Source organism: Molossus molossus, unplaced genomic scaffold, assembly GCF_014108415.1.
Source record: "Molossus molossus isolate mMolMol1 unplaced genomic scaffold, mMolMol1.p scaffold_m16_p_4, whole genome shotgun sequence".
Taxonomy (NCBI): Eukaryota; Metazoa; Chordata; class Mammalia; order Chiroptera; family Molossidae; genus Molossus; species Molossus molossus.
The window spans coordinates 3,772,917-3,800,809 of NW_023425377.1; the positions used below are offsets into that span (position 1 = coordinate 3,772,917).

At 42.0% G+C, this 27,893-nt stretch overlaps 1 protein-coding gene across 2 annotated transcripts in view; it reads left to right on the forward strand.

Moving 5' to 3' along the window:
• Positions 1-27,893, forward strand: part of LMTK2 (lemur tyrosine kinase 2) — a 68,616-nt gene that overhangs the window by 11,961 nt on the left and 28,762 nt on the right. The window contains exons 1-6 of one of the 2 annotated variants that reach the window (XM_036239613.1): positions 3,580-3,740; positions 10,033-10,157; positions 14,199-14,343; positions 14,991-15,064; positions 18,875-18,993; positions 21,183-21,270. In XM_036239613.1, coding sequence (XP_036095506.1) covers positions 3,725-3,740; positions 10,033-10,157; positions 14,199-14,343; positions 14,991-15,064; positions 18,875-18,993; positions 21,183-21,270 — 567 coding nt within the window. In that variant the 5' untranslated portion in view covers positions 3,580-3,724. Of the gene's footprint in view, positions 1-3,579; positions 3,741-10,032; positions 10,158-14,198; positions 14,344-14,990; positions 15,065-18,874; positions 18,994-21,182; positions 21,271-27,893 lie in introns of those variants that run through there. The other variant, XM_036239612.1, reaches the window with a different exon arrangement.

Genomic DNA, 27,893 nt, shown 5'->3' on the forward strand with positions numbered 1-27,893 from the left:
TATTAACGGTAAATCCTTAGTATAAATTAAGAAACTAAAGTGCTAGCTTCCATGATTAGGCTCAAAACAGTCACATTAGTTTTTAACTTCTTTTAATTTTTTTGTTTGTTACTCTTCACCTGCGGATATTTTTTCATTGATTTTTAGATAGAGTGGAAGGGAGGGAGAGGGAAGAAAGAGAGAGAAAGAGAAATAAAAACATCAATGTGAGAGAGACACATTGATTGGTTGCCTTCTTGACAGGGGCCAGGGATCGAACCTGCAACCCAGATACGTGCCCTTGTCCGGAAATCGAACCTGAGACTCTTCAGTTGTGGGCTGACACTCTAACCACTGAGCAAAACCGGCCAGGGACAACTTTTTTTTAAAAAATTATTACCCGAGGATATTTTTCTATTTACCTTTAATAGAGTGTGAGGGAGATAGAGAGAGAGAGAAACATAGACGTGAGAGAGACACATAGATTGGCTGCCTCCCGCACAACCCCAGCCAGGGGAATGGGGGAGGGTACTGAACTGCAACCAAGGCATGTGCCCTTGATCAGAAATGAACCTGAGGCTCTTTAGTCCACGGGCGATGCTCCAACCACTGAGGCAAACCAGCCAGGGCTGAAGTTGTACTACTTAATTAAAGATGATAAGACTTATTTCTGATTTTTAAAAAATGTAGTGACAAACTTGTACACTTGTAAACATTTATTTCTTTGAAGAATGTCTGTTGAATGTTGGATTTCTTGGAATGAGCTGCTTCTCTCCTTTTGTTCATCTTTGTCTTGTCGTCCTACTATGGGAGAGTACCTTTATTCTTTCCATTACATTTTATTTCCAGGAGTTTCTCACCCCCCAACACCTACACACTTTTAAAATAGCATCTTCTCATGAATGTAATATCTCCTCTTACTTCTGAGGATATTGAATATAGTTGGTTTGTTTTAGTTATTTGTAAACATCTATACTGTCTGCCTCCTTCAAGTACCTTTTTGTCTGTCTGGGTTGGTCACTGTCTTTTAACCTTTTTAAGGAGTTTTTTCCCAAATGTCAGACGGTCCTTGAAAATCTGTTCATGTTAAGAGTGAGGAACACTGATGGGAGTTGTCCTTTTACCCCGCACTCCATGTCACATCTGCCCAGGTCCTGGGCACAGTCTCTCTCACCCCTCTGCTGTCAAGGGGTGTAGGAGCGCATACCCTAAGCATCACGTAGGAGTTATGTGACCTTGGAAAAGCACTGTCACCTCTCCATTGCTCAGTTTCTTCATTTTTAAATGAGGCTGATAATAAGACCTACCTAGAGGGCTGTTGCAGGATTGAGTGAGTGTAGAGTAGTGCCTGGCACATAGTAAGCACCATTCAGTCATTAGCTGTGTATTTTGTTGTTTGTTTTTTAATCCTCACCCGAGTATAGTTTTCCATTTATCTTAAGATAGAGTGGGGGAGGGGGGATGAGAGAGTGAGAGAGAGTGAGAGAAACATCGATGTGAAAAAGAGACACATCGATTGGTTGCCTCCCTCATGACCCCGACCAGGGCTGGGGACCGAACTGCAACTGAGGTACGGGCCCTTGACTGGAATCAAACCTGCGACTCTTTGGTCCGTGGGCTGACACTAACCACTGAGCCAAATCACCCAGGGCTGAAGAGAGAACTTTTTAAAGACACGTTGCCTAAGACTACATTGCAATTATATTAGCAAGAGTTTAACTTAGCCCTTAGGAAGCTAGAAAGCTTCTGAGACCATAGACTACTGCAAGGTGTTGTAGGAAAATTTAAAAAAAAAAAAAAAGGTAAATGTGTTTTTCTGGGATTTTTAGGGTCTGCCCTACCTGGAAGTAAGGCAAATGCATTTAGGTTTTTTTTTTTCTAGACTTTGGCTCAATTGGGTGGAAATGGTATTGGCTGAAGTTGTGTTGTGACCCCAGTTCTGCCGTTGATTTGCCTGCACATTTGTACAGATTTCCATGGGAAGTAGTGAGGAGAGACAGAATGTCCTTTCCCCGAGAGTACCGGTACACTGAAGCGGCCAGTACACTGAAGCGGCCAGTGTGGAGGGCGGAGCCCTGGGAAACATCCCCAGCTTCTACTTCTGGGACCAGCTGCTGTGTGTTCCTGACCTGTCTTCCTGGACTGCAGGAAGGTCTGATTCAAAGTTGCCACAAACATCTGAGCACAGGGCATCACTCCTCAGCTTGACCATGCCTTCAGCTTAACCAGGAGTCCGGTTCATACAGTTCTACCCCTGCTGTCGTCTTCCCAGGGTGTGGGGAGCAATAGTCTGACAGAAGTCATCTAAGCCTGACACTCCTTTGGCCAAACTGTGCCTCCTTAGATGAGGCTTTCTCTGGTAGCTTTCATCTTAGTTAGCGTCTTTAAAAATTGGAATGAAAAGAACTTTTGATAAAGATTTTAGTGGAATAGGCTGAGTGAAACAGTAACTTCACCTAAAATGATCTCGTCCACAGGTATTCAGTCAGCACTCAAATTATATACCCTTTCTGCAAGTTGGGTTGGCTGACCTTGAGAATCATTTCTGAAGAGCACTGATTGCACACAGTGAGGCTTGTCCTAGGCTGAGACCCTCTGGCTCAGTGGTCTTTGTGGGCCTCTGACCCACCCGGGCCATCAGTGCACTGTTCACTGTCCCGTGTGGTTGGGTGTCCTTAGTGCTGGGCTTCCTTCTCCCTTTCTAATGCGAGACTAGTTCATGTAGGTGTATTGTGACATTAAGAGGCAGGGAAGCCTTTAGTGACTTAAGATTCTTTGTGTGCGAAACCTTTGTGATAGGTGGGTTTTTAATTTTGAGGGGTTAAATTGAAATGTATGTAATGATTGTCTAGTGTCTGTTGGCAAGTAGTATGGTGATGATTCATTTTACTAGGTCTCTGGGATGTGAAGCTATTTGTCAGGATATTGGAAAAGGGCAATGGACTTAGTGCTTCTACTGTTTAAAAAAACACAAAAAACCAAAGCAATGTATTTCAGAGGTGGATTTGATGTCAAGACCAATTTGGAAGATTGCTGGTCCTTAGCTTCCCTGAGTTCTACTGAGTTGCCATGGTCTAGTGAGCCAGTGGCTACCAGTTTTCATTGTCGGCTAGACACATAAATGTCTCATGTGAATTTCCCGAGGCAAGAGGCGAGAGAACAGAGAAGACAGAAGACTGACATTGGTATCTGATACTTGCTTTGACAGTCGTACAGTTCTTTCCCATTCCCAAACCACTGTGCCCTGAGCAGGTAGGGGAAGGCAGCATGTGCTGTCCTGGTGCCCCCAAGGAAGGACTCCCTGCCCGTGGGGAGGGTGCTCCTGAATTAATAACTCTACAGTGTTATGGGCTGACTCAAGTCCCCCTGCGGCACCCCTCCCCCCACCTCAGAAGGTGACTATTAAACACCTTGATCTTGGACTTTCCAGCCTCCAGGACTGCGAGAAAATAGATTTCTGTTGTTTATGCCACCCAATATGTGGTGTTTCGTATGGCAGCCCAAGCAGACTAATACACAGTGTTCAGACTACAAGTCTAGAGTCACATCTTAGAAAGGACCTGCTAAGATCCCTTTTTTTTTTTTTTACCAAAAAAAAAGGAGTGGTGGCCCAGGGACAGTGGAGCCCCGTCTCCACAGTCCAGCGTGTCCTGGGGCTCCCACGGAGGAAAGGGTGTCTTTGGATCTCTGCTTTGCCAGCAGAGAGTACGTCCACGCCTACATCTTTCCGTTGAAGTGAGACGCCATGGAGAACAGAGTGTGTGAGTAAATACTTGTTATCACAGGAGAACATAAGTTGGGGGAAATCCACTTTTTAAGAAAACTTATTTTTTAAAGAAAACTTAATATTTATACTGCTAAACATTGAATTGCAAAATGAGTAAATTAAGAGTATTTGTGGAAGTTCTCTGAGACCGGGGGAATAAGTGATAAACTATTAATAGTGGGAAGGGACAGAACCACCCAATACAGTATGCATTAGGGTGTGATTAGTAATGGGAGGAAAACTTTGCCAAATAAGGCATAAAATTATCAAAGGACTGCTACTTTTATAATGTTGTTAGCCCCTTTAAACATAAGTTCATTCAGTTAATCAGGAGATTACTCATGAATTTCTTTCTCCCCTCCCACCTTGCTTATCTTCCCTCCCTTGCTGGAGCTCCTTAGTGGTGTCTCTCACTGTTTTCTCCCTCCCTTCCATTACTCTGACTGAATGCCAGGCTCTGTGCTGGGCACTGGGAGTTACTGGTGGAGTATACAGGCCTGGTCCCTAACCCTGTTTAGCTTACAGTCTAGTGGGGAAGACTTACCGATGTTTAGAATACTAGTGTGATGAACTCTAAGAAGGGGAAATTCAGGGTGCATTGGGGGTCCAAAGTCAAGGACTCAAAACTGTGGGACCAGTTGCAAAGCTGAGATCTGAATGGTGAGCACGAATTAGTGGAGGGGTGTGTCAGTGGGAAAGTTTCCTGGTAGGGAGAATGTAAATACCTGTGATGTAATAAGAAACACATGTTCCATCTTTGTCCCCCTTTCCTGGCACAGAACTCCTAACACCCAAGGAATTTCCTGAGTGATAGGGGTGATGGGAGCATCTTTTGTTATTAATAACAGGCCTCTATCAACCTTACCTGAATTGATGCTAATAAAGCGACTCCAGGTGGGCCCCAAATAGCTTCAGGATGGTGCTGGTGGGCAGAGGAACCAACCATGTGATTAGAAGGTTTGCACTTTCAGCCACACCCCTTATGACTTGAACTCCTGGGTAGGGAAATAGTAAATATGAAGAAATTTCTCTTTATAAAGTATATCAGCCTGTAACTGAAGAAGAAATGACAAAATTAGAATATCAGCATTTTGCAATCTCTAATGGATCGAACATTGATTATCATTTCTTTTTGTATGTGGGTCTTTAAAATTTTTTATTTACTCCTGAAATGGATTCATAGGTAACTCTTTAGTTAATTACATGTATGTTCAAGTTCTAATCGAAGCTCTGGACAGGGATTTATAATAGTTGAATTAATAATCAGGTAGTACTCCTGACTTACTCTGAGTCATTTCTGAGAAATCACAGGCTCCTAATTAACTGTCTATAAAACAGATAATAGGTACGTACCTCTCAGAGTTTCTGTATGTTAAATTAAGTGCTAGATAGCTATTAAAATGGTTTGAAAGTATAAAATGACAACTCAAGATTGTGTGTTAGAGATGCCATGGATGTTTTACTTGGTGTCTAGGGGAAGCATGCTAAGCACCCCAGACCTCTAGTTACCCTTGTTCCCAGTTTGCAATGGGTAGAGCTGCCGAAACGTCTGGAGACACTCTTGTTGTTATTGATGTTTTTCTTTAGTAGATGGCTGATTTGATTTATGCATTTCTGAATGCTGTAGATGGAGGATGTTAAAGGAAAACTATCTGGCTTCATGGTTTCCTAACAGTTGTGATCAGGCACCTCCCTCCCAGGGCTCGGTTTGCAGTTTGACCACTGGGACATGGGCCTCTAGCTCTAGTTCCTCAGGGCTGGAGTCGACTTCCGCTCTGTGGTTATGCACACCCATCTCACCTTCCAGCCTGAGTAGGTTGCTTCTAGTTCTCATTTTATGGACATATTTTCTTCATTGGTATATATAGTTGTTTTTTTTAAAAGCACAGTGCTTTGGACTGATCAAACTAAATAAAACAGTTTTTAAAAGTGGTAAAACTAAAAATTTCTGCTTAAGGCTACCTAGTAAGTTTCTTTTCAGACAGTAATTTGTAGAGTCCTTTCAATGGGACTGGTAGACACTGACGTTGAGTATACATTGAGGTGTACATTGAGGAAATCTGAGTGTAGGGAGCAGACGCCGCTGTAGTGTCCTCACCGAGACACACGTAGATAGAGCAGAGAGTAAAAGGTAGGGCAGAACTCGGCGCCACTTGTTACTTTTCACACCGTAGGACTTCTCATGCTTGCCTGTGATGCACAGAAGACGGTTTCATGAATCAGATCCTTGAGCTGCCTTTACAATAAGTACATAGTGTGTGATGATAAAAAATTATGGATGAAAAGAGAGGAAAAAATGATGTAATATTTGCTGTGTGGAGTTTGGAGGAGAGCCTCAGAAATGTGAACTGTCTTAATTAACAGTGATAGATTTTGGTTCAAAGTACTTAGTTTAGGCTTTTTTCAAGTGTTAAAAGTTAACCTCATTAAAGCAAAACAATGTGGGATCCTGGGAAGAATGGAGATTTATACTCAGTGCCCCTGAACCTGGAGCCCTGCCACTTTCTCTCCTTGGGCATATCAGCCAGTGTCTCACCCGTGCCATGGAGCTGGTCGATCCTCAGAGGTGCTGTAACGATCAAATGAAATCATACTGTATTTTGTCAAATCTCAGATACAATTGATTATGACACACCCTTATTTCTGTGCCATTAAAAAGAAGAAACTCTGCCAATAAAAACCAACTTTTGAGTGTAATATGCATCTGAAATTCAGGGATGTTAAAATGCGATGGACAGACTGCATTTTAAAATGAAATAAAGGACAGTGGATATGCAAGTACTTTGCTACAAGCCTCAGGAGTCATATATATTTATTGTATGAATCAGGAGGAAAACAAGTTATAAGAATAAATACTAGTGGGGACACACAAACCCAGCTGAATGAAAGGGCAGGCAGCTGAAAGGAAAAAGAGAAAAAAGGGATCTTTGTGGGTCTTCTTCAATTCATAGAAAGTTGGCTCTCACACCTCACTTAGTTTAGTTTAGAAATGTGCACAGTGTCTACAGCTAAGGAATTCTTTCTCTCTGCAAGTTCACGTCCCTCCAGATTGGCTTTTGAGAGGAGTCAGCAATGTTCTCTCCCATTTTTTTCCGAGAGGAGTCACCAAGTCACTTTGGGTTCAATGTATGGATTTTTCTGTTTTAGATATTGTTGGTTTAGAACTTGAAGATTCTTAACAACCCTCGGTTAAACCCTCGGTTATAGTATTTGTGAGCACAGAGTCTGAGCCCCACTTGTAACTGTGTGGTTTCAGCATTGCTTTCACAGACCTTTTGTTATTGAGAAGGGACTTCGTCCTGTTTGCTGCTGATTTTAGACCTCTCTGCATGTATATTCAAGAATGTGTTTTACTCGTATAGGAGTTTAGATTTGGTTTTCTTTTCTTCAGGTACTACAGTGTCACTGAAGAAAAATGGTGGCATCATTCATTAACTTGTCTCCATGCCTTCCCCTTGGTATATTTGAACACATAACTAGCTGTAGATGAGGATTTTCAGGAAAAGTTTATTTCTTTTTTCTTTTTTTTTATCCTCACCCGAGGACATTTTTCCATTTTTTGTTCAGATAGAGTGGGAGGGAGAGAGAGGAAGAGAGAGAGAGAGAAACATCGACGTGAAAGGGACAGACACATCGAGTGGCTGCTACCCTCACGACCAACCAGGGCCGGGGACAAACTGTAACCAAGGTACATGCCTTAGCGGGAACCGAACCTGGGTCTCTCTGGACTGCAGGCCGACGCTCTAACTGTTGAGCCAAACCGGCCAGGGCAGGAAAAGTTTATTTCTGACCTTATTGTGGTAATCATTTTACAATATATACATATATCAAATCACATTGGACGCCTTCAACTGAAATCATGTTATGTGTCAGTTATAGCTCGATAAAGCTGGGGGGAAATATTTATTTCTTATTAAAACACCAGTAGGTGAGACTTAACCGTTTGTTCTTTCAAAGAAAATGCTCAAAATAGCCCTAGTTGATTAAATGTTTTCCAGATAACTCTTTGATGAAAGTGAGATGTAAAAATCTTTATGCACTAGCCCTGGCTGGTTTTGCTCAGTGGTTAGAACGTTGGCCCACGGACCATTGAGTTGAGGGTTCGGTTCTGATCAAGGGCACATACCTCAGTTGCAGTTCGTCCCTGGCCCTGGTTGGGTCGTGCAGGAAACCAGTCGATGCGTCTCTATCACACTGATATTTCTCTCTCTCTCTCTTTCTCTCCCTCCCTCCCACTCCATCTAATGATAAATAGAAAAATATCCTTGAGTGAGGAATAAAAAAAAAATCTTTATGCACTAAACAGGGATTGCACACTCTTTCTATAAAGGGTCAGATAGTATAATATTTCAGGCTTTGTGGCTCACATGTAATTTCTGTTGCATCTTGTTTTGCTTTATTTTGAAAAAGTACCTGCCCCCACCACTGCCATGCAAAAAGGGGCCACGGGCAGGGTGTGCAGCTCCTGCTCCGGTGGAAAAGCTCCTGGTTATGATGACCAAGGCTCCTCGGAGAAGTGGGTGATTCTACAGCTGGCGTAGGGAAGATACGGAGGAGCCTGGAGCTAACTGTAGTGCCAGCAAGTGAGGAAGTGTGGGAGAAAGGAAAGGATGGAACGTGTCCAAAAGGCCCACAGTCAACTAGAACGAGCTCCCAGGGCCAAAGCTGGAACAGCTGGGGCAAGAAAATAATGATAACACTGGATTATAACCCCAGAATATAAAACAAATACCTGTGAGTCCGTAACTGTATAAGTGAGTAAGGAGGGGAAAATCTTCCTTACAGAAGATTTACAAATAATAAGTGTTGAAGGATTGAGGGAAATAGAAAATCACCATTAGAGCATCATGGTATTAATGGCTGCAGGCAAGATGCAGTGACAAATGGGGAAATTAATGTGCAGAACTTGAGGGAGACACAGGATATTTGCATAATCTCAAAGTGTCTCTGCCAAATACAACTACTGTGGTAGTTTGAACATATGTCTACAAAGTTTGCAATGTTCCTCCCTCCAGGAAGTACAGCTTACTTTCCCTTCCCTACCAGTGTGTACTAGACTTTGGGACCCACTTTTAAGGAATAGATGAAAAGGGAAAAGTACTTCACAGTGGTGAGGCCCAGCAGAAACCACCTGGCCAAGTGATCAAGGTCCACAGGCCCAGGAATAAGTCGTGCCGACATCATGTGCCCTTGATGCGATGTGATGAGGAGGGCCGTTCACCCTGTGCTATTCTAGATTCTTTTGGCATATCTACAACCTCAGTCCAATCATGAGACAACCCAAACTGAAGAACATTCTACAAAATAACTGACCAGTACTCTCCAGAAGTGTCAAAGTTATGAAACACAAAGAGAGACTGAAACATCAGGGATTGGAGAAGACCAAGGGGACATGAGGATTAAGTGCAGTGTTGGTAGCCTGGATTGAATCTGGAAAACAGAAGGATACTAATGGGAAAACTGGTATAATTCAAATAAAGTCTAAAGTTCAATTAGTGGTCATGTTCCAACATTACTGTCTTAGCTCTGATAAATGTACCATGGAAACATAAGATGCTATTGTTAGTGGAAGTGGGGTTAAGGGTAATGGGGACTTTGAATTGTCTCTGGAACTCTTCTGTAAATCTAAGATTGTTTCAAAATAAGATTTTTAAAAACTCTAACTTTCTGCCGGGCTGGTGTGGCTCAGTGGATTGAGTGTCCTCCCATGGACTGAGAGATCCTGGTTCAATTACCCATCAGGGTACGTGCCCAGGTTGTATGCTAGATCCCCAGTAGGGGGCATGCGGGAGGCAGCCGATCCATGTTTCTCTCTCTCTCTCAAAAAATCAATAAAAACATATTTAAAAAAATAATAAAACAAATAAGTAAATAAAAACCCAAACTTTTTATTCTGGATTGGTTATCAGCTTTATCTTGAGCATTTAAGCATTATTTTATTAACTCTTGGTCCCATTTACATTTGGTGGAACATACATTGATTCATTTATTTATTTTTATTTATTATTATTTTTTAATAATAGGTCTTTATTGATTTTAGAGAGAAAGGAAGAGAGAGAGATAGAAACATTGATGAAAAGGAACATCGATTGGCCGCCTCCTGCATGCCCCCAACTGGGGATTAGACCCACAAGCTAGGCATGTGTCCTGACCGGGAATCGAACCAGTGACCTCTTGGTGCATGGGTTGATGCTCAACCACTGAGCCACACCAGCTGGGCTTGATTTGTTTATTAAAGTTGAATTTAGAATGTCCATGATGTTAATATTACTTATTTCTCTTTCCAGGGGAGTCACCTGCTGCAGAAGTTTCCTCATCTTTTGTGATCCTCTCTGTGTGCAGTTTCATTATATTAATCGTGTTGATTGCAAATTGTGTATCCTGCTGTAAAGATCCAGAAATAGACTTTAAGGTGAGCACAGATGGTAGGAACATATAAAATCATCCTCTGATACATTTATCAATAGGATGGTTAAATATCACAGTCCCTTGGGAGCAGGGGTTGGCAGACTTCTGTAAGAGACAGATAGTGAATACATTCTGCCATTGTAAATAGTAAATACCATGGGCCATGCAGAGTCTTGTCACAGCTCCTCAACTCTCAATTCTGCCATCATAGCACTACATCAGCCATTGACAACCCAGAAACAAGTGGTTGTGGCTGTGTGCCAATAAAACTTTATTTACACAAATGGATGGTTTGGATTTGGCCCATTAGCTGCAGTTTGCTCGCTGTGCCTTAGAGCATTATTGGCAATTGATAATTTTAAGTTTTGAAAGGGGGGGATAAAGCATGATGACTGTATTCACTTGCTATAAGGCCTATAAGGAAAAGCAGGCTGGTTTTGGTTTTTTTTTTTTCAAACTTTTATATGCTGGCAAGTCTGTGGTTGTTAAGATTATTGAGGTCAAGGGATCACCCAGTATGTTTTGTATATGAGGAGAGCATCTTTCAGTTTACCTTGAACCCTAAGAGGGAGAAAGAAGAATGCTGTCAATTGTAGATACTGGTGGGATGAGGGGGGTTGTACATAATAAGAAGGGCTGGTGTAGCCACAAATGGGTGGAATGTACCAGAATATCCTGCCCTAGAATTTACCACATGCCTGCTGGAAAAATGAATGCAGGCCCTGGCTGGTCAGCTCAGTTGGTTAGAGTATTGTCCTGATGTGCCAATTCAATCCCTGGTCAGGGCACATACAAGACTCAACAGTGAATACATGGATAAGTGGAATAACAGGTCCATGCTTCTCTCTTTCAAGTAAAATAAAAAGGACTGCATGCGGAGAAAATGGTTCTTTATGTCAAGGCCTACTACTATACTAGGGGCTGTCCCAGGGCCCTGAGGCCACAGGTTCATTTGGGGGAAAAAGAAAGCTGTTTCCTAGCTAAAACCTTCTTTCTAGTGGATATGTGAACCTTATTTCTAGGACCTCACCTCTTTTTTCATCGTGTATTCTCTTTACCTCGAGCATGGTGGCAGCTCTGAGAAGTTAGGATGTGTGCTGTCCTTTGGCTCAATGCTAGCATTATCCACATGGAAGGTTGAGAACAGAGGGAAAGACTCAGGTAGCATGGTCATGTTATTTACAAGGTTTTACCCCGAATGTGTAGGCCTTATTCATAACATCAGCCCCTGGGCCCTAGAATCACAGCAGACACCTCTGTGGGATCTTAATGACTGCACCACCCTGGGGGCACAGTGGTAGGCAGACAGTCTGGATCCCTTAACTGTCAGTCTTGCTGATAGACTTTGCACAGACACCTAGCCATTTGGGTACAAAGAAGAAGTCTGGTGAGTGTTGCTGAAGCTGAAATTCAATCTCTCTTTCACATGTCATGAATGATGCCTCATTTTGCCTTCTATTGTTCTAACCCCACTGAATCTTGTATTGATGATGCAGACTTGGGGAATGTGGATTTTTATCAGGGGCTTCCCAGTGACCACACCCATAGAGAATTCTCTCTAGCTCTACCAGCTATCTGACAGAAGAAGAGTATCACTGTATGTAATTTGTGGGTTTCCTTAAGATTTAGAACTGTGTAGTTTTAGGCTTGAATAGCCCCTTGGAAGTCATCTTATGGACCAGGTAGGAAGCTAACAGTCTGGTAAAGTAAGTGCTTTGCCCACATGCATCCAGATGACCACTGGCATAACTTTAAGTGACCCAGTCTTCTCTCACCCCCGTTAAAAAATCATACTGTAGCCCTGGGTGGTTTGGCTCGGCGGTTAGAACATTGGCCTGCGGTCCAGAGACCCAGGTTTGGTTTCCTCTAAGGACGCATACCTTGGTTGCAGTTTGTCCCCGGCCCCGGTTGGTCGTGCGGGTGTCAGCCACTCGATGTTTCTCTCTCTCTCTCTTCCTCTCTCTCCCTCCCACTCTATCTGAACAAAAAATGGAAAAATTTCCTCCGGTGAGGATGAAAAGAAAAAAGAAATCATACTGTATTCCTTTTCCAAACCTTTAGAATCATCTGCCGCCTAACGGTGTATCATGCTTGAGTGGCATTATTTCTAAGGTGGGAATGATGAATACAGTCTTTTTAATGGGACAATTAGGAATGTCTGGAGGGAAAGTTGAACACATCTCTTCTGTGTGGAGGTACCCTCACAGATAGAAGTCAGGGCATCTCACTTCTTCTGCTCCCCCCTTCCCTGTTACAATTAGCAATAATGTCCTGATGCACTGGCAACATATGTGACATAGGAAATAATGTCCCTCACATGCATGTAATAACATAAATATTATATCAGAGAGACATGCCCTTACAGCTTTTAGTTTCTTCCCTGTATGGAAGCCTAAGGTGGTAGTGGTGGAGGTAGAAAATGAAAATGAGAAGAAGGTATGTTCTGTAGAGGAATGGAAAGCAGTCTCGTTCACTGGTCTGTTCTCAGCTTCTGTTGTGGCCCTGGTGAATGAATGACCTTGATAATCAGCTGTATCTGTATTAACATGGACACCAAAGTAGACCCAGCTCGCTGATGGGAACAGGTAGGATAGCTTTCTACTGAACAAAGTCACTTAAAAGGTTTCTGCAGCTCACTTGGTGCAACCTTGATTTTCAAGTTGCCATGTTTAGAAAACCAGATATTCTTAAAATGTTAACTGCACTTGTGTGCTATACAGTTTTATACCATAACCTTGGTGGTTCAGATCTTAGATGATTTTCTACCTGGGATAGTAATTTTTTTATTCTACTCTTTTCAGACAAATAAGACTTGCTTAAAAATACCTTTTCTGAGTCTTTTTTAACTTCCTTGTTTTTTTTAATCTTTACTCAAGGACATTTTTCCATTTTTTGTTCAGGTAGAGTGGGAGGGAGAGAGAGGAACAGAGAGAGAGAAACATCGACATGAAAGGGACACATCGAGTGGCTGCCACCCGCATGACCAACCAGGGCCGGGGACAAACTGCAACTGAGGTACGTGCCCTTAGCAGGAACTGAACCTGGGTCTCTCTGGACTGCAGGCCGACGCTCTAACTGCTGAGCCAAACCGGCCAGGGCTTAACTTCCTTGTTTTGATTGAATTACATTGCACCAGAAATGCATATACAATTTTAAAATAAATTTGTTTTGATTTAATATGCAAAGAGATCTATGAAAGTGAATAATAATGAGAAGGAATAGCTTAGACAATAATAACTTAGAAGTAAAAAATTTGAACTTAGGTCCGGCCCGTGTGGCTCAGTGGTTGAGCATTGACCCATGCACCAAGAGGTCACCAGTTTGGTTCCGGGTCAGGACACATGCCCAGGTTGTGGGCCCAATCCCCAGTGGGGGGCACGCAGGAGGTGGCCTATCAATGTTGTCTCTCATCGATGTTTCTATCTCTCATTTCCTCTCTTAAAAATCAATAAGGGAAGAAAGAAAAAAAAAAATTTGAACTTAGAAGAGTGTTTCCATTTTAAGTTCCATGGTCATTATTGGAAAATTGTACATTTACCTTCAAGCTCTCTTAAAAAGTTATATAAGCCCTAGCCAGTGTGGCTCTTCGGTTAGAGCGTTGGCCCACAAACTAAAGAGTCTGGTTTCAATTCCTGGTCAAGGGCACGTATGTGGGTTGCAGGTTCAATTTCTGGTCGCAGTTGGGGTTGTGCCAGAGGCAGTCAATCAATGTCTTTCTCTCTCTCTCCCCTCCCTCTCCCTCCCTTCTACTCGATCTGAACGATCAATGGAAAAATATCCTCGGGTGAGGATTAACAACAACAAAAAAGTTAAATAAGCTATGTATAATTTATCTTCAAATCTTATTTATTCTGCTGTTTGGAGTTGGAGAACACAATTACATATACTTTTTACTTTAAATAAGTCTGAATTGGGAAAAAAAATTATGGCCATGTGTTTCAAATGAGTGAATAAATGTTCATACCTTAAATGTTAGCCAGTATTTTTTAGGATTTGCTCTCAAACCGATCTATGTTTGCTATAACATTGCTCTTTTTTTTGTTAGGAATTTGAGGATAATTTTGATGATGAGATAGATTTCACACCACCAGCAGAAGATACTCCCTCTGTTCAGTCCCCAGCAGAAGTGTTCACACTTTCAGTACCAAATGTTTCACTCCCAGCTCCATCCCAATTCCAGCCTTCTGTAGGTAAGACCTTCTGTCCCGAAGTCATGTTTTCCTGAGTTATATCTGAGGGTGAGCCTGGGAGCCTTGCTGTGAATTGTAAAATAATTGGGCTGACCCTGTGGGCTTATTTCTCTTCCTTCTGCTCCCTGCTGAGGCTGAGTGGTCAGGCCCATTGCATTCCTGCAAAAGCTGATTCTTTCGTTTTGGACCCTGGATCTGTTACAAGAATAAGCTGGCCTCCTCACTTCATTCAGATGGAACTCTTGGACAGGGCTCCTGCCTCTGTTTCAGTAGGCAAGCTTCTCTGCTAGTTCTCTGCACTGCTTGTCTTGTTGAAGAGATGTTGCCATCTTCTGGGATTTCCGGTGTTTGGGAGGAGGGCTATATTTGGATTTGCTAATCAGATGGACTTTTCATCCTAAGATAGAGGGGGCGGGGGGGGAGTCCCTATGGTTCCCTCCTGTACCATAAAACAGGACTAACTAAAGGCCAGTGGAATGGTGACTAGAGGTTATACTAGAGTAGTTGGGTCAGGAAAAAACAGTGCAAGGTATTAAAGAATCAGTGTGAGATACTCATTCAAAAATATTGTCAATTTTAAAACTTGGAACTGCTTTAGCATTGTTAGTTTGAAAGAGATGTTTAATGCTCTTTATTTTTTCCTGCAGAAGGTTTGAAGTCTCAAGTTGCCCGCCACAGTCTGAGCTATATACAGGAAATTGGAAATGGGTGGTTTGGAAAGGTAAAGTATTGTTCACTTCTGTTTTTTTCCTCCTACTTATACTGTTTAGAATTTAAAGCTAATTAAGAATTATATTGTGTGACGTTCCACATTGTCTGTAGACATTATAGTCCCAATTGAGTTTTCCCATTATCCTCTGAAACCTCATGGGAATGTGAGCTTCAGCATTCCCGGGTAATAACTTGTTCCTGGGTAAAAGAGGGTCTTTTAGGTTATATCAGAGACTTTTCTCATTGTTGGCATAAGAAGAGTAAGAAGGGAAAACATATAGGCATTTTAGAAGCTTTTTATCCTTCTCAGTTAAATTATTTTTTTTTCTTCTCCCCTTCTCCTTATGACATTTAATCATTTTATAACTGTAGATGCAAAGTATTATTGTAATGGGGACCATTGCAAAGAACTGTTCTCGTTTCTCACAGCCTGTGTGGTGACCTCTAGAAACAGCCTTTGGTGATTTTTATACCACAGTGTTCAGAAGGAGTAATTTTATTATAACACTGTTTCCATGATGTAGCAGTCATGCTCTGTAAAAGGTTCCTAATTGAATAGTGATTGCATCATAAGCAGGGTGGTCAAGATGAGAAGATGTATTTGCTCTGTAGTCAGCCATCTTATGCTTCTTTCTTTTCATTCTGAATTGTCTGTCAGTCCTGTATTTTTCACGTCATCCAAATTTTGTCAGTTACCAGATCTTCTAAGCCATTTAGCAAAAGTTTTTCTGTTTCACACATTGTTCTTAATGCCGAGGGTACGATGCAGAGGAAGGTGGGGGAAGTCCTGGCCTGTGGAGTGCTGGGGATGTAGCAGCAAACAGAATAGAAGCCTCGTTCTAACAGCTGAATGTTGTGGTGTGGGGGACCAGACAGTAAACAGTCAGTAATAGGAGACGGGCGGGGGTGTAGGGAGCCAGGTGATGTGAGATAGGTGTGCATTTAGAGATGGACTTTTACTCATAGTGAGATTGGAAAGTACTCCAGTCTCAAGGGTGAGTGACATAATCTGGCTCACCGTTTTTTTTTTTTAATTTTATTTTTTTAATCTTCACCCGAGGAAATTTTCCCATTTTTTGTTCAGATAGAGTGGGAGGGAGAGAGAGAGAGAAAAACATTGACATGAAAAGGACACATCAAGTAGCTGCCACCTGCACGACCCAGCCAGGGCCGGGGACAAACTGTAACTGAGGTACATGCCCTTAGCGGGAACAGAACCTGGGTCTCTCTGGACCGCAGGCTGACGCTCTAACCGCTGAGAAAAACCGGCTAGGGCTAATTTTTTTTTCTTTATTGATTTTTAGAGAGAGGAAGGGAGAGGGGGGAGAGAGACAGAAACATTGATGAGAGAGAACATTGATTGACTGCCTCCAGCATACCCCCCACCTGGGCATGTGTCCTGACCAGGAATCGAACTGGCGACCTCTTGGTGCATGGGTCGACACTCAGCCACTGAGCCACACTGGCTGGGCGGCTCACTTTTTAAAAGGATCACTCTGGCAGTGATGTGGGAGAGGGCCAGGGGAAAGCAGGGAGGTGTTAGGAGGCTGCAGCAGCCACATAGAGAGATGCAGAGTCTTGGACCTGGATGATAGGTGAGAAGCATGGAGGGAAGAGAAGTGGTGTGACCCAGGACAGATTTTCCAAATAAGCATAAATAGGATTTAGGATGGAGCAGATACGGATCCGGAGAAAGAGGGGAGTCAAGGATGACTACTTATAGCCTGATTGAAGGGAAGGATGTAGTTGAGGTCAATTTGAAATGGCAGCGACTGAGGAGAAGCAGGCATAGAGGAGGGAGTCAGGAGTTGCCTTTGGATGTGTTAGGTGTGAGACCTCTTAGACATGTAGGTAGCGATATCAAGTAGGCAGTTGGAGAAGCAAATCTGGAGTTCAAGAGAGAGGTTCCAGACCAGAGGAGAGAGGAATTTGGGAGAGACTCATGGATGGTATTTAAAGTATGAAACTAGAGGAAATCATGGAGAAGCTGAACATAGAAAAGGGGCTGGCGGAACCACTTTGAGAAATATTTAAGCCCGGAGGCTCCACACACAGACAGGGAGAACCAGTGAGGGAACCGGAGAAGAATCTACCAGTGAGTAGGAAGAGATGCAGTCAGTGAAGGAGGGGTCCAAGAAGAGTAAGTATGGTAAATGCTGCCGACACATTGAGTGAGATGAAGACTGATATCCAAGCACCACGAGCTCTGTGATATCCGCAAGAGAGGCATTCGGGGGGCACGTCCTCGCGTGGAGGGGATGCGAGGGAGAAAGTGGAGAGACAGCACGTTTAGACAAGTCTATTGAGATGTACTATAAAAGAGCAGAGAAATGGAGTAGGAACTGTTTGGGACCCATCCGGATGGTAGACAAGTGATGGCATTAAGGGGTTCAGAGGATGAGTTGTACCCTTACTGGATAAGACTGTTGAAGTGAGCTGGAAATCAAAGGGCTGGTAGAGAAGAAGTTAAAATTCAAGGTTTGGGACATACTGTAATTAGTTAGCTAGGTATAGACTCGGGAGTGTTTGCTGAGATGGGATTGTAGAGAAACGATGATTGGAAGTGAGGTCAAAGAACTGAGAGGTATTGAAGGGCTTGTCCCTGCACCTGTTGAACACTGAGAGTGGTAACTGGTGGTGGGGAGAGAAACAGTGAGCCAGGTTATTGCAACAGCACACGATTCTTCTCCTTTTTAAAAACTTGATATCTTATGAGTGTTAAGCCTATATTATATTGGCACAAGTTGGCTCTTTGAAACAAAAAATATGACTTAATTATCAGAATTTCTTGTTCTGTTCATTCTGCTCTTATATTCCTAATAAACACATTAAATTCTGTTTTACTTTATACTCTATTTCCAGGGCATTAAAATGAATCTATTTTATAAAAAGATTTAAAAAACGATTTTAAAAGGAAGCTTTTAGTTTTGGTCATTCTTGAATTAAATAAAAACTTCATCATTATTTTTATTTTAGGTATTGTATTTTGGAATGCCTTTGCATTACCTATATTATGTTTATTTTTTTAGTTTTTAAAGATTTTTTAAAAATAATGTTTTTAAGAGAGAGAGGAAGGGGGAGAAAGATAGAAACATCAATGTGAGAGAGAAACATTGATCGGCTGCCTCCTGCACGCCCCCCACTGGGGAATCAAGCCTGAAACCTGGGCTTGTGCCTGACTGGGAATCGAACCCGGACCTCTCAGTCCATGGGATGACGCTTAATTCACTGAGCCACACTGGCCGGGCTACCTGTATTATGTTTAATAGTTCACTTGTAACTTGTTCTTTTCATTTTTGTTTTGTATTCTGTTTATTTCAGTGTGATATTTTTTCCCCCGAGTTTTGACTAAGGTTTTGTACAAGATAAAGCCTTGGAATAATTGGAATGCCATGGATTTTTGGCATTATAATGCAATGATAGTTTGTACTTTGGCTATTTGTCAGTTTACTTTCTCAGGTGTGAAGGAGATAAAATAACAAAACTCAGTTGAAGTGTTTTTGAGAAATATTTAAGTTATGCTTGTACTGAACTTATAAATTGCTCTTCTGTAATGCCATTAGTAATTTCCATGAAAGTATAGTACATTTTTAAGTAAACAGAAAAGAGATACATATAAATATATGTTGTAAATACTGATTAATGGTTTAAAACTGAAGGTAGTATTTTATTTTTCCAAGCTTTTTGTGAGGCAGTATTTAAAATAATAGAAGGCCATCTGCTTGTTGCTTATTTTCCTATATTCCATTTTCTAATAAATGAGACACATTTCTCTACCATTTTGTTGGAAGTGAAATGAAAAACTGTTCTTTGGTTTTAGGTCCTCCTTGGAGAGATTTACACAGGCACTAGTGTAGCAAGAGTAATAGTGAAGGAGTTAAAAGCAAGTGCAAGCCCAAAGGAACAAGATACTTTTTTGAAAAATGGAGAACCTTATTAGTAAGTAACCCTTAATATATATTCTGTAAACAGTCTGTGGTCTCTGAAAATCACGTGTTTAAAAATACTTTGGAATTACATTGTAAAGTATATAAATGTCAAATCACTCTATTGTACACCTGAAACTAATATAATATTGTATATCAACTATACTTAAAGAAACAAACACATCACAAGGGAGCTCTAGAACATGAGCGTTCCTGGTCAGGAAAATGATGGCATTGTAACCCCAGACGTTAAAAAGTAGAACACGATTGTCAAGCTTCTTGGCAACAAATTGATTTTGTGATCCTGAGGGAGAATGAAAGCTTGAGATATGTCAGCAAGATACAGGGGACCTCAAAAGAGACCTGACACTGATGTCACAGGTGCGTCTGCTGGTCCTGCTCATTTCACTGCATGTCATTTTGTGCACCTGTCGTGGATAGTAATGAAAATGGATTCATTTAGGACATTTTTCTCTTGATCTCTGTATGGACAGATTGTAAGGACCAATATTTTATTTTATTTTTTTAAATTTATTTTTTATCCTCACCCGAGGACATTTTTCCATTTTTTGTTCAGATAGAGTGGGATGGAGGGAGAGGAAGAGAGAGAGAAACATCGACGTGAAAGGTACTCATCGAGTGGCTGCCACCTGCATGATCCAACCAGGGCCGGGGACAACTGCAACCGTGATACATGCCTTAGTGGGAACCGAACCTGGGTCTCTCTGGACCACAGGCCGACGCTCTAACCGCTAAGCCAAACTGGCCAGGGCAGGACCAATATTTTAAATACACCACTTAAAATTACAGCATTGTTAGATTTAAGAAGATCTAGCCCTGGCCGGTTTGGCTCAGTGGTTAGAGCGTCTGCCTGCGGTCCGGAGAGACCCGGGTTCGGTTCCCGCTAAGGGCACGTACCTCGGTTGCAGTTTGTCCCCAGCCCTGGTTGGTCGTGCGGGTGGCAGCCACTCAATGTGTCCCTTTCGCATCGATGTTTCCCTCTCTCTCTCTCTTCAGCTCTCTCCCTCCCGCTCTATCTGTGCAAAAAATGGGAAAAAAAAAAAAAAAAAGAAGAAGAAGATCTAATCTACCAAATCAGTTTGCCTCTGAATAAAACCCAAATATTTATTAAGCCGCCAAAAAACCAAACTTGGAAATTTCTCCTTGCAGAATGCACAATTTAAATATAAGATCCAGAGTCTTATATCATAAGACTGAAAATGAAAATGTCCCGTTGTAGGTGAATGGTTAAGCAAACCGATATGTCTATACCAGGGAATACTTCTCAGCAATAAAAAGGAATGAACTGTTGATACAGGCAACAACTTGGAAAATCTTGAGGGCATTATTTTTTTCATTATGATGAAAAAATCAATCTTAATAGGTCACATACTGTGTGATTCCATTTACACAATATTCTCAAAAGGAGAACATTATAGAAATGGAAAACAGATTAGTGGTTGCCAGGGCGAGGTGGTTGGTACTGACTTGGGGCAGCCTGGGGAGATCGTGTGGTTATGGAACACATCTATAATTCTGTTGAGGTGGTGGTGGTTTGAATCTATGCATGTGATAGATATCAGCACAGACATGTACACACACGGATGTTAGCATCAGTAGCCTGGTTTTGGTATTGCACTATAGTTGTCAGACATAACCTGGGGAAACTGCAGGAAGGGAACGTGGGGCCTCTTTATACTATTTTTGCACTTATTAATTCATAATTGCTTCAAAATAAGCTTTTTAAAAAACAATTTTGGCATATCTTTTTTTTTTTTTTAATATATAAACTTTCTCTTGGACAAAATATTTTCCAAAAAGAATTTGTACATACTGTGAAAATTTATAGAACTAGTATGTAAGCTAGATAACCTAAGGAGTAACTGGGCTATTTACTATATGGATTGAATTGCTTATTAAGTTTGTATATTTGCCTCACCTTTTTAAAAATGCTGCTTCAGAGTGGTAATCTATAAATTTAAGATACTAAAGTTAGAGGTTCTTCTGACAGGAGTCCTGTTTTGATTTTTGAAAACGTTCACCTGATTGGCTTTGGATTATATAATCATTAGGTAACAGTCAATCTATTGAGTTAACGTGCTCTTTTCAGCATATCATGATGAATGTTAAAATTTGGATTACTGTTTGAACAATTTCACTAGTATGCTCTCTGATGAACAGTGCTGTGACTTTTCTTCACAGTATTCTTCAGCATCCAAATATTCTTCAGTGTGTTGGACAGTGTGTAGAAGCAATTCCTTATCTTCTGGTGTTTGAGTTCTGTGACCTGGTAAGTTTTTAGTAGAAATTTAAAGTTAAGCATTCAAAAGGTTATCCCCAAGAGTTTTTGACAAATAGAAATACTGGATGAGGGACTGCCTTCACTTCTGTTCCCCATTTTAAGAACTTGATGAAGTATTCATTAATTACCTTTGAGACTAGTATCAGTGTTGTTTTGCATTCCATCCCTATGCTAGGCTCTCTGATTGTCTTTATTTTTTGTTATAATTCTAGTTCATTTTGCTTTGAACATATTCATAACCTATTGTGCCAGGGATACAAATTTAGAATTGATTTAACTTCCTGTAATTTGAACCTCTTTCAGATTAAAAGCATTACTAAGGGTAAAATCTGTTTTTACTGATATCAGTATAGTTACACCAGCTTTCTTTTGGTTAGAATTTGCCTGGTTTATTTACAACAACTCTTTTCTCTGGTTTACATCTCTTGTAGATAGCTTATTGTTACAATTCTTTAACCTGTCAGTTTTGGTCATTTAACATGGAACATATAGTCCATTTACATTTATTGTATCTATGACAGATTTGGAATTTTATGTATGTATTTTGCATTATTTTTTCTACCTATTTCAGTTTTCTTTTTGCTTTTTCTCTTGTTCTCTTTTGGATTCTTGATTTTGTTTTTTGTTTTTGCTTCAGATTTTCCATCTACTAGTTTGGATTTTAGATACTGTTTCTTATTTCTGTGTATGGTTACACCAGAAGTTACAAATGCACATTTAATTTAACAAAGTCTAAAATTAGTATTTTAACCTTCCTTCAAAGAAGCTAGGACTTCACAGAGCTCTCTTTCCAAGGAAAAAAAGCTGGAATCGAACTTCCTGTGTCACCCTCACATTCCCTCCCCTCATGGGGAGGCCTTACTTACTGAACGCTTGCTGTGGTGTAGAAAGTCAGCATGCTGTTCTCACGAGACACAGAGAGAAGATGTGGTCATTGTCCTGTGGGTCTCCTAGTTAAGGGGAGCAGATGTGATGATGACCATGTAGCCTGATACATTATTTTTCAGAGGCATGAGAACCCTTTGACAACTGTCAGTCTGTTCTTTATCTGTGGGTCTGTTTCTGTTTTGTTTGTTTATTTTGTTCATTAGATTCCACATGTAAGTGAAATCATGTGGTATTTGTCTTTCTCTGACTGGCTTATTTCACTTAGCATAATACTCTCCAGGTCCATCCATCCTGTCGCAAAAGGTAAGGTTTCTTCTTTTCTTTTACATCTGAGTAATATTCCACTGTATATATGTACCACTGCTTTTTTATCCTTTCATCTATTTTTGGGCACTTGGACTGCTTCTAAATCTTGGCCATTGTAAATAATGCTGCAAATGAACATAGGGGTGCATATATTCTTCTGAATTAGTATTTGGGTTTCTTCGCATATATTGCTGGGTCATAAGGCAGTTCCATTTTTAATTTTTTGAGGTCCCCTCCATACTGTTTTCCATAGTGGCTGCACTAATCTATATTCCCACCAAGACTACACGAGGGTTCCCTTTTCTCCACTTTCTCGCCAATACTTGTGTGTTGATTTATTGATGACAGCCATTCTGACAAATGTGAGGTAATATCTCATTGTGGTTTTAATTTGCATTTCTCTGATGATTAGTGACGCTGAGCATCTTTTCATATGTTTATTGGCCAGCTGTGTGTCCTCTTTGGAGAAGTGTCTATTCAGTCCTTTGCCCATTTTTTAATTGGATTGTCTGTTTATTTGGTGTTAAATTGTATGAGTTCTTTATAAATTTGGATGTTAACCCCTTATCAGATCATTGGCAGATAATATCTTCCATTCAGTGGGATGTCTTTTCATTTTGTTGATGATTTCTTTTACTGTGCAAAAAGTTTTTAGTTTGATATAGTCCCGTTTCTTTTTTGTTTTTCTTGCCTGAAGTGATGTATCAGAATAAAGATTGCTGCAAGAAATGTCTGAGATTTTACTGCTTATGTTTTCTTCTTGGATTTTTATGGTTGAAACGCATTTTATGTGACTCTCCTCAGCCCTAGGGGAATGTTTACTCCTGAAGACTGAAAGCCCTCTTGTCTCCACCCACAGCTTTCATTGGCAGGGCAGAGCTAATGGCCTTTTTCAGTTAGGTCCGTCATCCATTGGAACACTGATCAATAATAAAAATTAAAAAACATAGTTCTCAAAAAATTAAAATAGAATTACCATATGATCCAGCAATTTCACTTCTCAGTACATAGAATTGAAAGCAGGAACTTGAAGAGATGTTTGTGCGTGCATGTTCATAGCAGTATTATTCACAATAGCCAAGAGGTAGAAGCAACCCAAGTGTCCATCAGTGGATGAATAATGAACAAAATTGGTTATATCATCATGGGATATTATTCTAATGTGCCAAGTGAAATAAGCCAAGTCCAGAAAGACAAATACTGTGTGATTCCACTTCTATAGTCAGACTCACAGAGACAGAAAGTGGAAGGATGGCTGCCAAGGGCTAGGAGAGAGGGAATGGGGAGTTGGTATTTAATGGGTATGGAGTTTAGTTTGGGAAGATGAAAAGAGTTGTGTTTGTTGGATGGTGGTGATGACAGTTGCACAACAGTGCAAGTTTACATAATGCCCTGAGCTCTGCACTTAGAAATGGTTAAGATAATTTTATGTTATGCATTTTACCACAATTTTAAAGACATTAATAATTACCTACTATTTTTTAAGGTGCTGTTCTTGGTGTTACCTCTATAAAGGAGAAGGCAAGAAATTCCCAGATTTTCCTGGGAAATTTGTCAGTGCTTGGAATGGCCAGTCTCATGTCAAAGTAAAGGCCTTTGATCCAGGGGTCCTGCCAGTGTGTCCAGGAGCGAGAGGTCGCATTTATCTCCTTGGGCAGTTTCATGCTCAGCACCTTGAGGCCCTGGTCAGCTTCAGAAGCTTTCCTGCAGCAAGGACCAGGGCCTTGACAGGGTCACTGGCTCTGAGGTCTGGGCTCTCGGCTCAGGGTTTGCGGAGACTCCGTGTCAGGAACAGTTGGGTTGGGCCAGCCCAGTGAGCCAGAGCGCGCCTGCCTGAGCAGAGGAGCGCCATCCGAGGCAAAACCACCCTGGCTTGGGAACAGACAGCTGCAGCCACGGTGAAAGGAGCCACTATCTTCACATGCTCTTAGTAGGTCAGGAGCTATTGAATGGACATTGGCCTTTCAGTCGTCAGCAGGCAGTGATCATGCTCAGTGATAACATCTTTTAAGTAGAAAAGAGAATATTTTTGCACTTACTTCATTCTTTGTGAGATAGAATTACCAGCCTGTTTTTCAAAAACACTTTCTCTTAGAATTTTTATGAAAGAAAATGAAAACTTTACTGAGTTTGGCAGCTGGACCACAGCCACTGATGTGTAATGCTGATGGTGCGGTGTTTATGAAAGGAGCCCTCACTGCAGGGTGTTGTCTGTAACTTGTTGCCATGGGAGGTACACAGTGCTGTCACATGACCAGGGAGGCAGGCAAGGAGATTGTTTTTTGGGTAAGGATCACTCATTCAACAAAAACATATCAAGCACCTATTAAGTACAAAGAGCTGGGCTGTGCCCTGGGAAACAGAGGTGAGTCACCTCGATCCCTGCCTTTGCTGCCGTAGAGCCAGGCGGACCTGCCTTCAGACGCTCATTCTGCCACTTGTGTTTCACCTTGGAAAGTTACCTAGCCTCCTTAAGCCTCAGCTTAGACATCTATAAAGTGGTGATAATACTGCCTGGCCCATAGACTACTCTGACTGTTAGTAAAATGATGAATGTAAATTGCTGGGCATATACTAAGTGCTCAGAAAATAGGAGCTTTTGTTTTTGTTTTTCATTTTTAGTTACTTGAATTTATTGATCATAATTATAGAATAAAGATTTGAACAGTGTGTGTGTGTAGAAAAAATCTAACTAGAATCATTGGGGAAGGAAGTGTGTTTGATCTGAGTGTGGAAGCGTGAGTGAATTGACTTCCTCTGCAGGAAAGGATATCAGGAGCAGCGTGAGCCAGGCAGGGAGGCCGGGCAGTGCGTGCATGTGGGGAGCAGCAGGTTGGCATCTGCTGGGAAGGATCAGTTGGGTGAACAGCAGTGACACCACTGTTGCGACCAGACTGCAAGCTGAGGTGGTAGAGAGAAGGATGTAGATTACATTTGGTTCCGCCTTATTCTTTCTCCCTTTTGAACCAGGCCTGGCTGCGGCCCTGCGGCCCTGGGCCCAAGGCCCTGGCTGTTCGCTGGCAGGCTGTCCTGGCTGCTGGTGGCCAGGCCCTCCCAGCTCTCCCTGATGCCTGCTTCACTCCACCCTGGGTTTCCTGAGACTGCTTACATCACAGCACTGCCCACCTGCTCTGTGTAGCAGATGCTATGTCCTCCCTTGAGTTCACAGGTCCTCGCTGCTGGGGCACCGAGATGCACACCTGGAGTTGGTGCCCAGGGTGAACATGCAGGGGAAACTGTGTTCTCTTTAGGATTTTGAAGCTACTAGAAAATTTAAAATTACAGATGTGGCTTGCACTGTGTTTCTCTTGTACAGCTCTGCTTTATATTGTGTCTCTGGAGAAGTGCATTCTGAGACCCCGGTGACTGTGCTCTGGATGTTTTAGAACAATCTGCACTCCTGGTTCTCAAAGTAAAATCTTTTGCATATCCTAGTTAAAGAGATAAAACTTTCAGACAGTTTGATTTTATTTAAAGTAAAGTCTTTCCATGTTAACTGTCTTTGGCTAGCTTTAATGTGCAGAGTAATGAAATGATAAATATAAAGCCTAGTAAAATTTTGTAACTATTGATTTTCTCTTAAATTCATTATTAGATTATTAAAATATGATGGGACTGCTTTGGGGAAAATGGTTGTCCCAATTTTAATTTGAGAGGACATCTTTTTTTTATTTTATTTTTATCCTCATCCGAGGACATTTTTGCATTCATCTTCAGATAGAGTGGGAGGGAGAGAGGGAAGAAGAGAGAGAGAGAAACATCGACGTGAGAGAGACACATCGACTGGCTGCCACCCGCACGACCCCACCTGGGGATGGGGACATACTGCAACCAAGGTACGTGCCCTTAGTGGGAACCGAACCCGGGTCTCTCTGGACCGCAGGCCGATGCTCTCACCACTGAGCCAAACCGGCCAGGGCGAGAGGACATCTTTTAGAACTTCTCAGTGTTTCTTTTTTCTGCCACTCATTAAGCAATTGTGGTCCCTCAATATCCACAGGGGGTTACTTCCATACCAAAATCCACAGATACTTAAGACCCTTTATATATAATGGTGTAGTATTTGCATATAACTCATGAACATCCTCCTGTATACTTTTTAAAACTTTTCAATCCTCACCCAAGGATATGTTTATTGATTTTTAGAGAGAGGAAGGGAGAGAAAGAGAGAGAGAAACATGGACGTGAGAGAAACCTTCATTGTTTGCCTCCTATATGCACCCTGACCGGGGAGTGAACCTGCACCTTTTGGTGCACAGGATGATGCCCCAACCCACTGAGCCCCCTGGTCAGGGCTCTCCTGTAGACTTGAAGCCATCCCGAGATTACTTATAATACGTAATACCACGGAAATACTGTGTGAATAGTTATTATACAGTATGGTTTAGGGAATAATACCGAAAAAAGTCTACATATTCAGTTCAGATGCAACCATTGTGGGCCTAACTACATAGTACATGTCAGCAACAGTGTAACTTTCTGTTCTGAATATTTTTGATCCGTGTGGTTGGTTGAATCTACAGGTAGGGTACCAGTGGATACAGATGGATGACTGTATTTGCCAAACTCCTGCTGTTATAGGTTCTGGGAACACAGAACCAGACAGAGTCCCAACCCTGTGTAGCTTATTTATGGTGGGAGGGACAGACAAAACAAATAAAATGCCAGGGAGGACTGAGGGTGATTTTAAGCAGTGGCTACTTAGGGTGGAGGCAGGAAGGCCATGTAGGGAGCTGTTGTAATTCGCACAAGAGAGGGGGTGCCTGGGACTTGTGTGATCACAGTGGATTCCATGAAAGGTAGTCTGATTCTGAATTTAGTGGGAAATCGACCTGGGACTTGGTGATGGGTTGGATATTGGCAACGAGAGACAGAGCAAACTCGAGAGTGGTGTCTGGTTTTGGTCTGATCTGCTAGGAAAGTGGAGCTGTTTTTAAGGAGCAGATTGGTGGAGTTTCACGCAGGACGTGTGAGGTTTGAGCTGCCTCTTCGATTATGTATGAAAGAGCGTCAAGTCAGCAGTTGGACAAATGCTTCTAGGGCTCAGGAGATGGAGGGGTTTAGGGCCAGGAAGTGTATTTGATTTTTTTTCTTCAAGCCATGGGGTGGATAGAATCCCTCGAGAAAGTGTCACAGTGATGAGGACCAAGGACCTGAGCCCCAGGGGTTCCAGCACTTACAGATCATTGAGGGGGAGACCCAGGAGAGGCATGGAGAAAGGAGTCGCTAGTGGGATAGGAAGAAAGCCAGGAGACTGGGGCCATCACTCTGTTAGGCTGGTGAGACCGGACCAGTGACCAGCAGGTGGCAGAGGCAGTCAGCCACAGCCCTTTGGGAGCCGCTGCCACTGAGTCTGGGGGCACGGGGTGGGGGTGGGGCAGTGGATTGCGGGGACGAAGAATTCTCGAGAGAGTGGA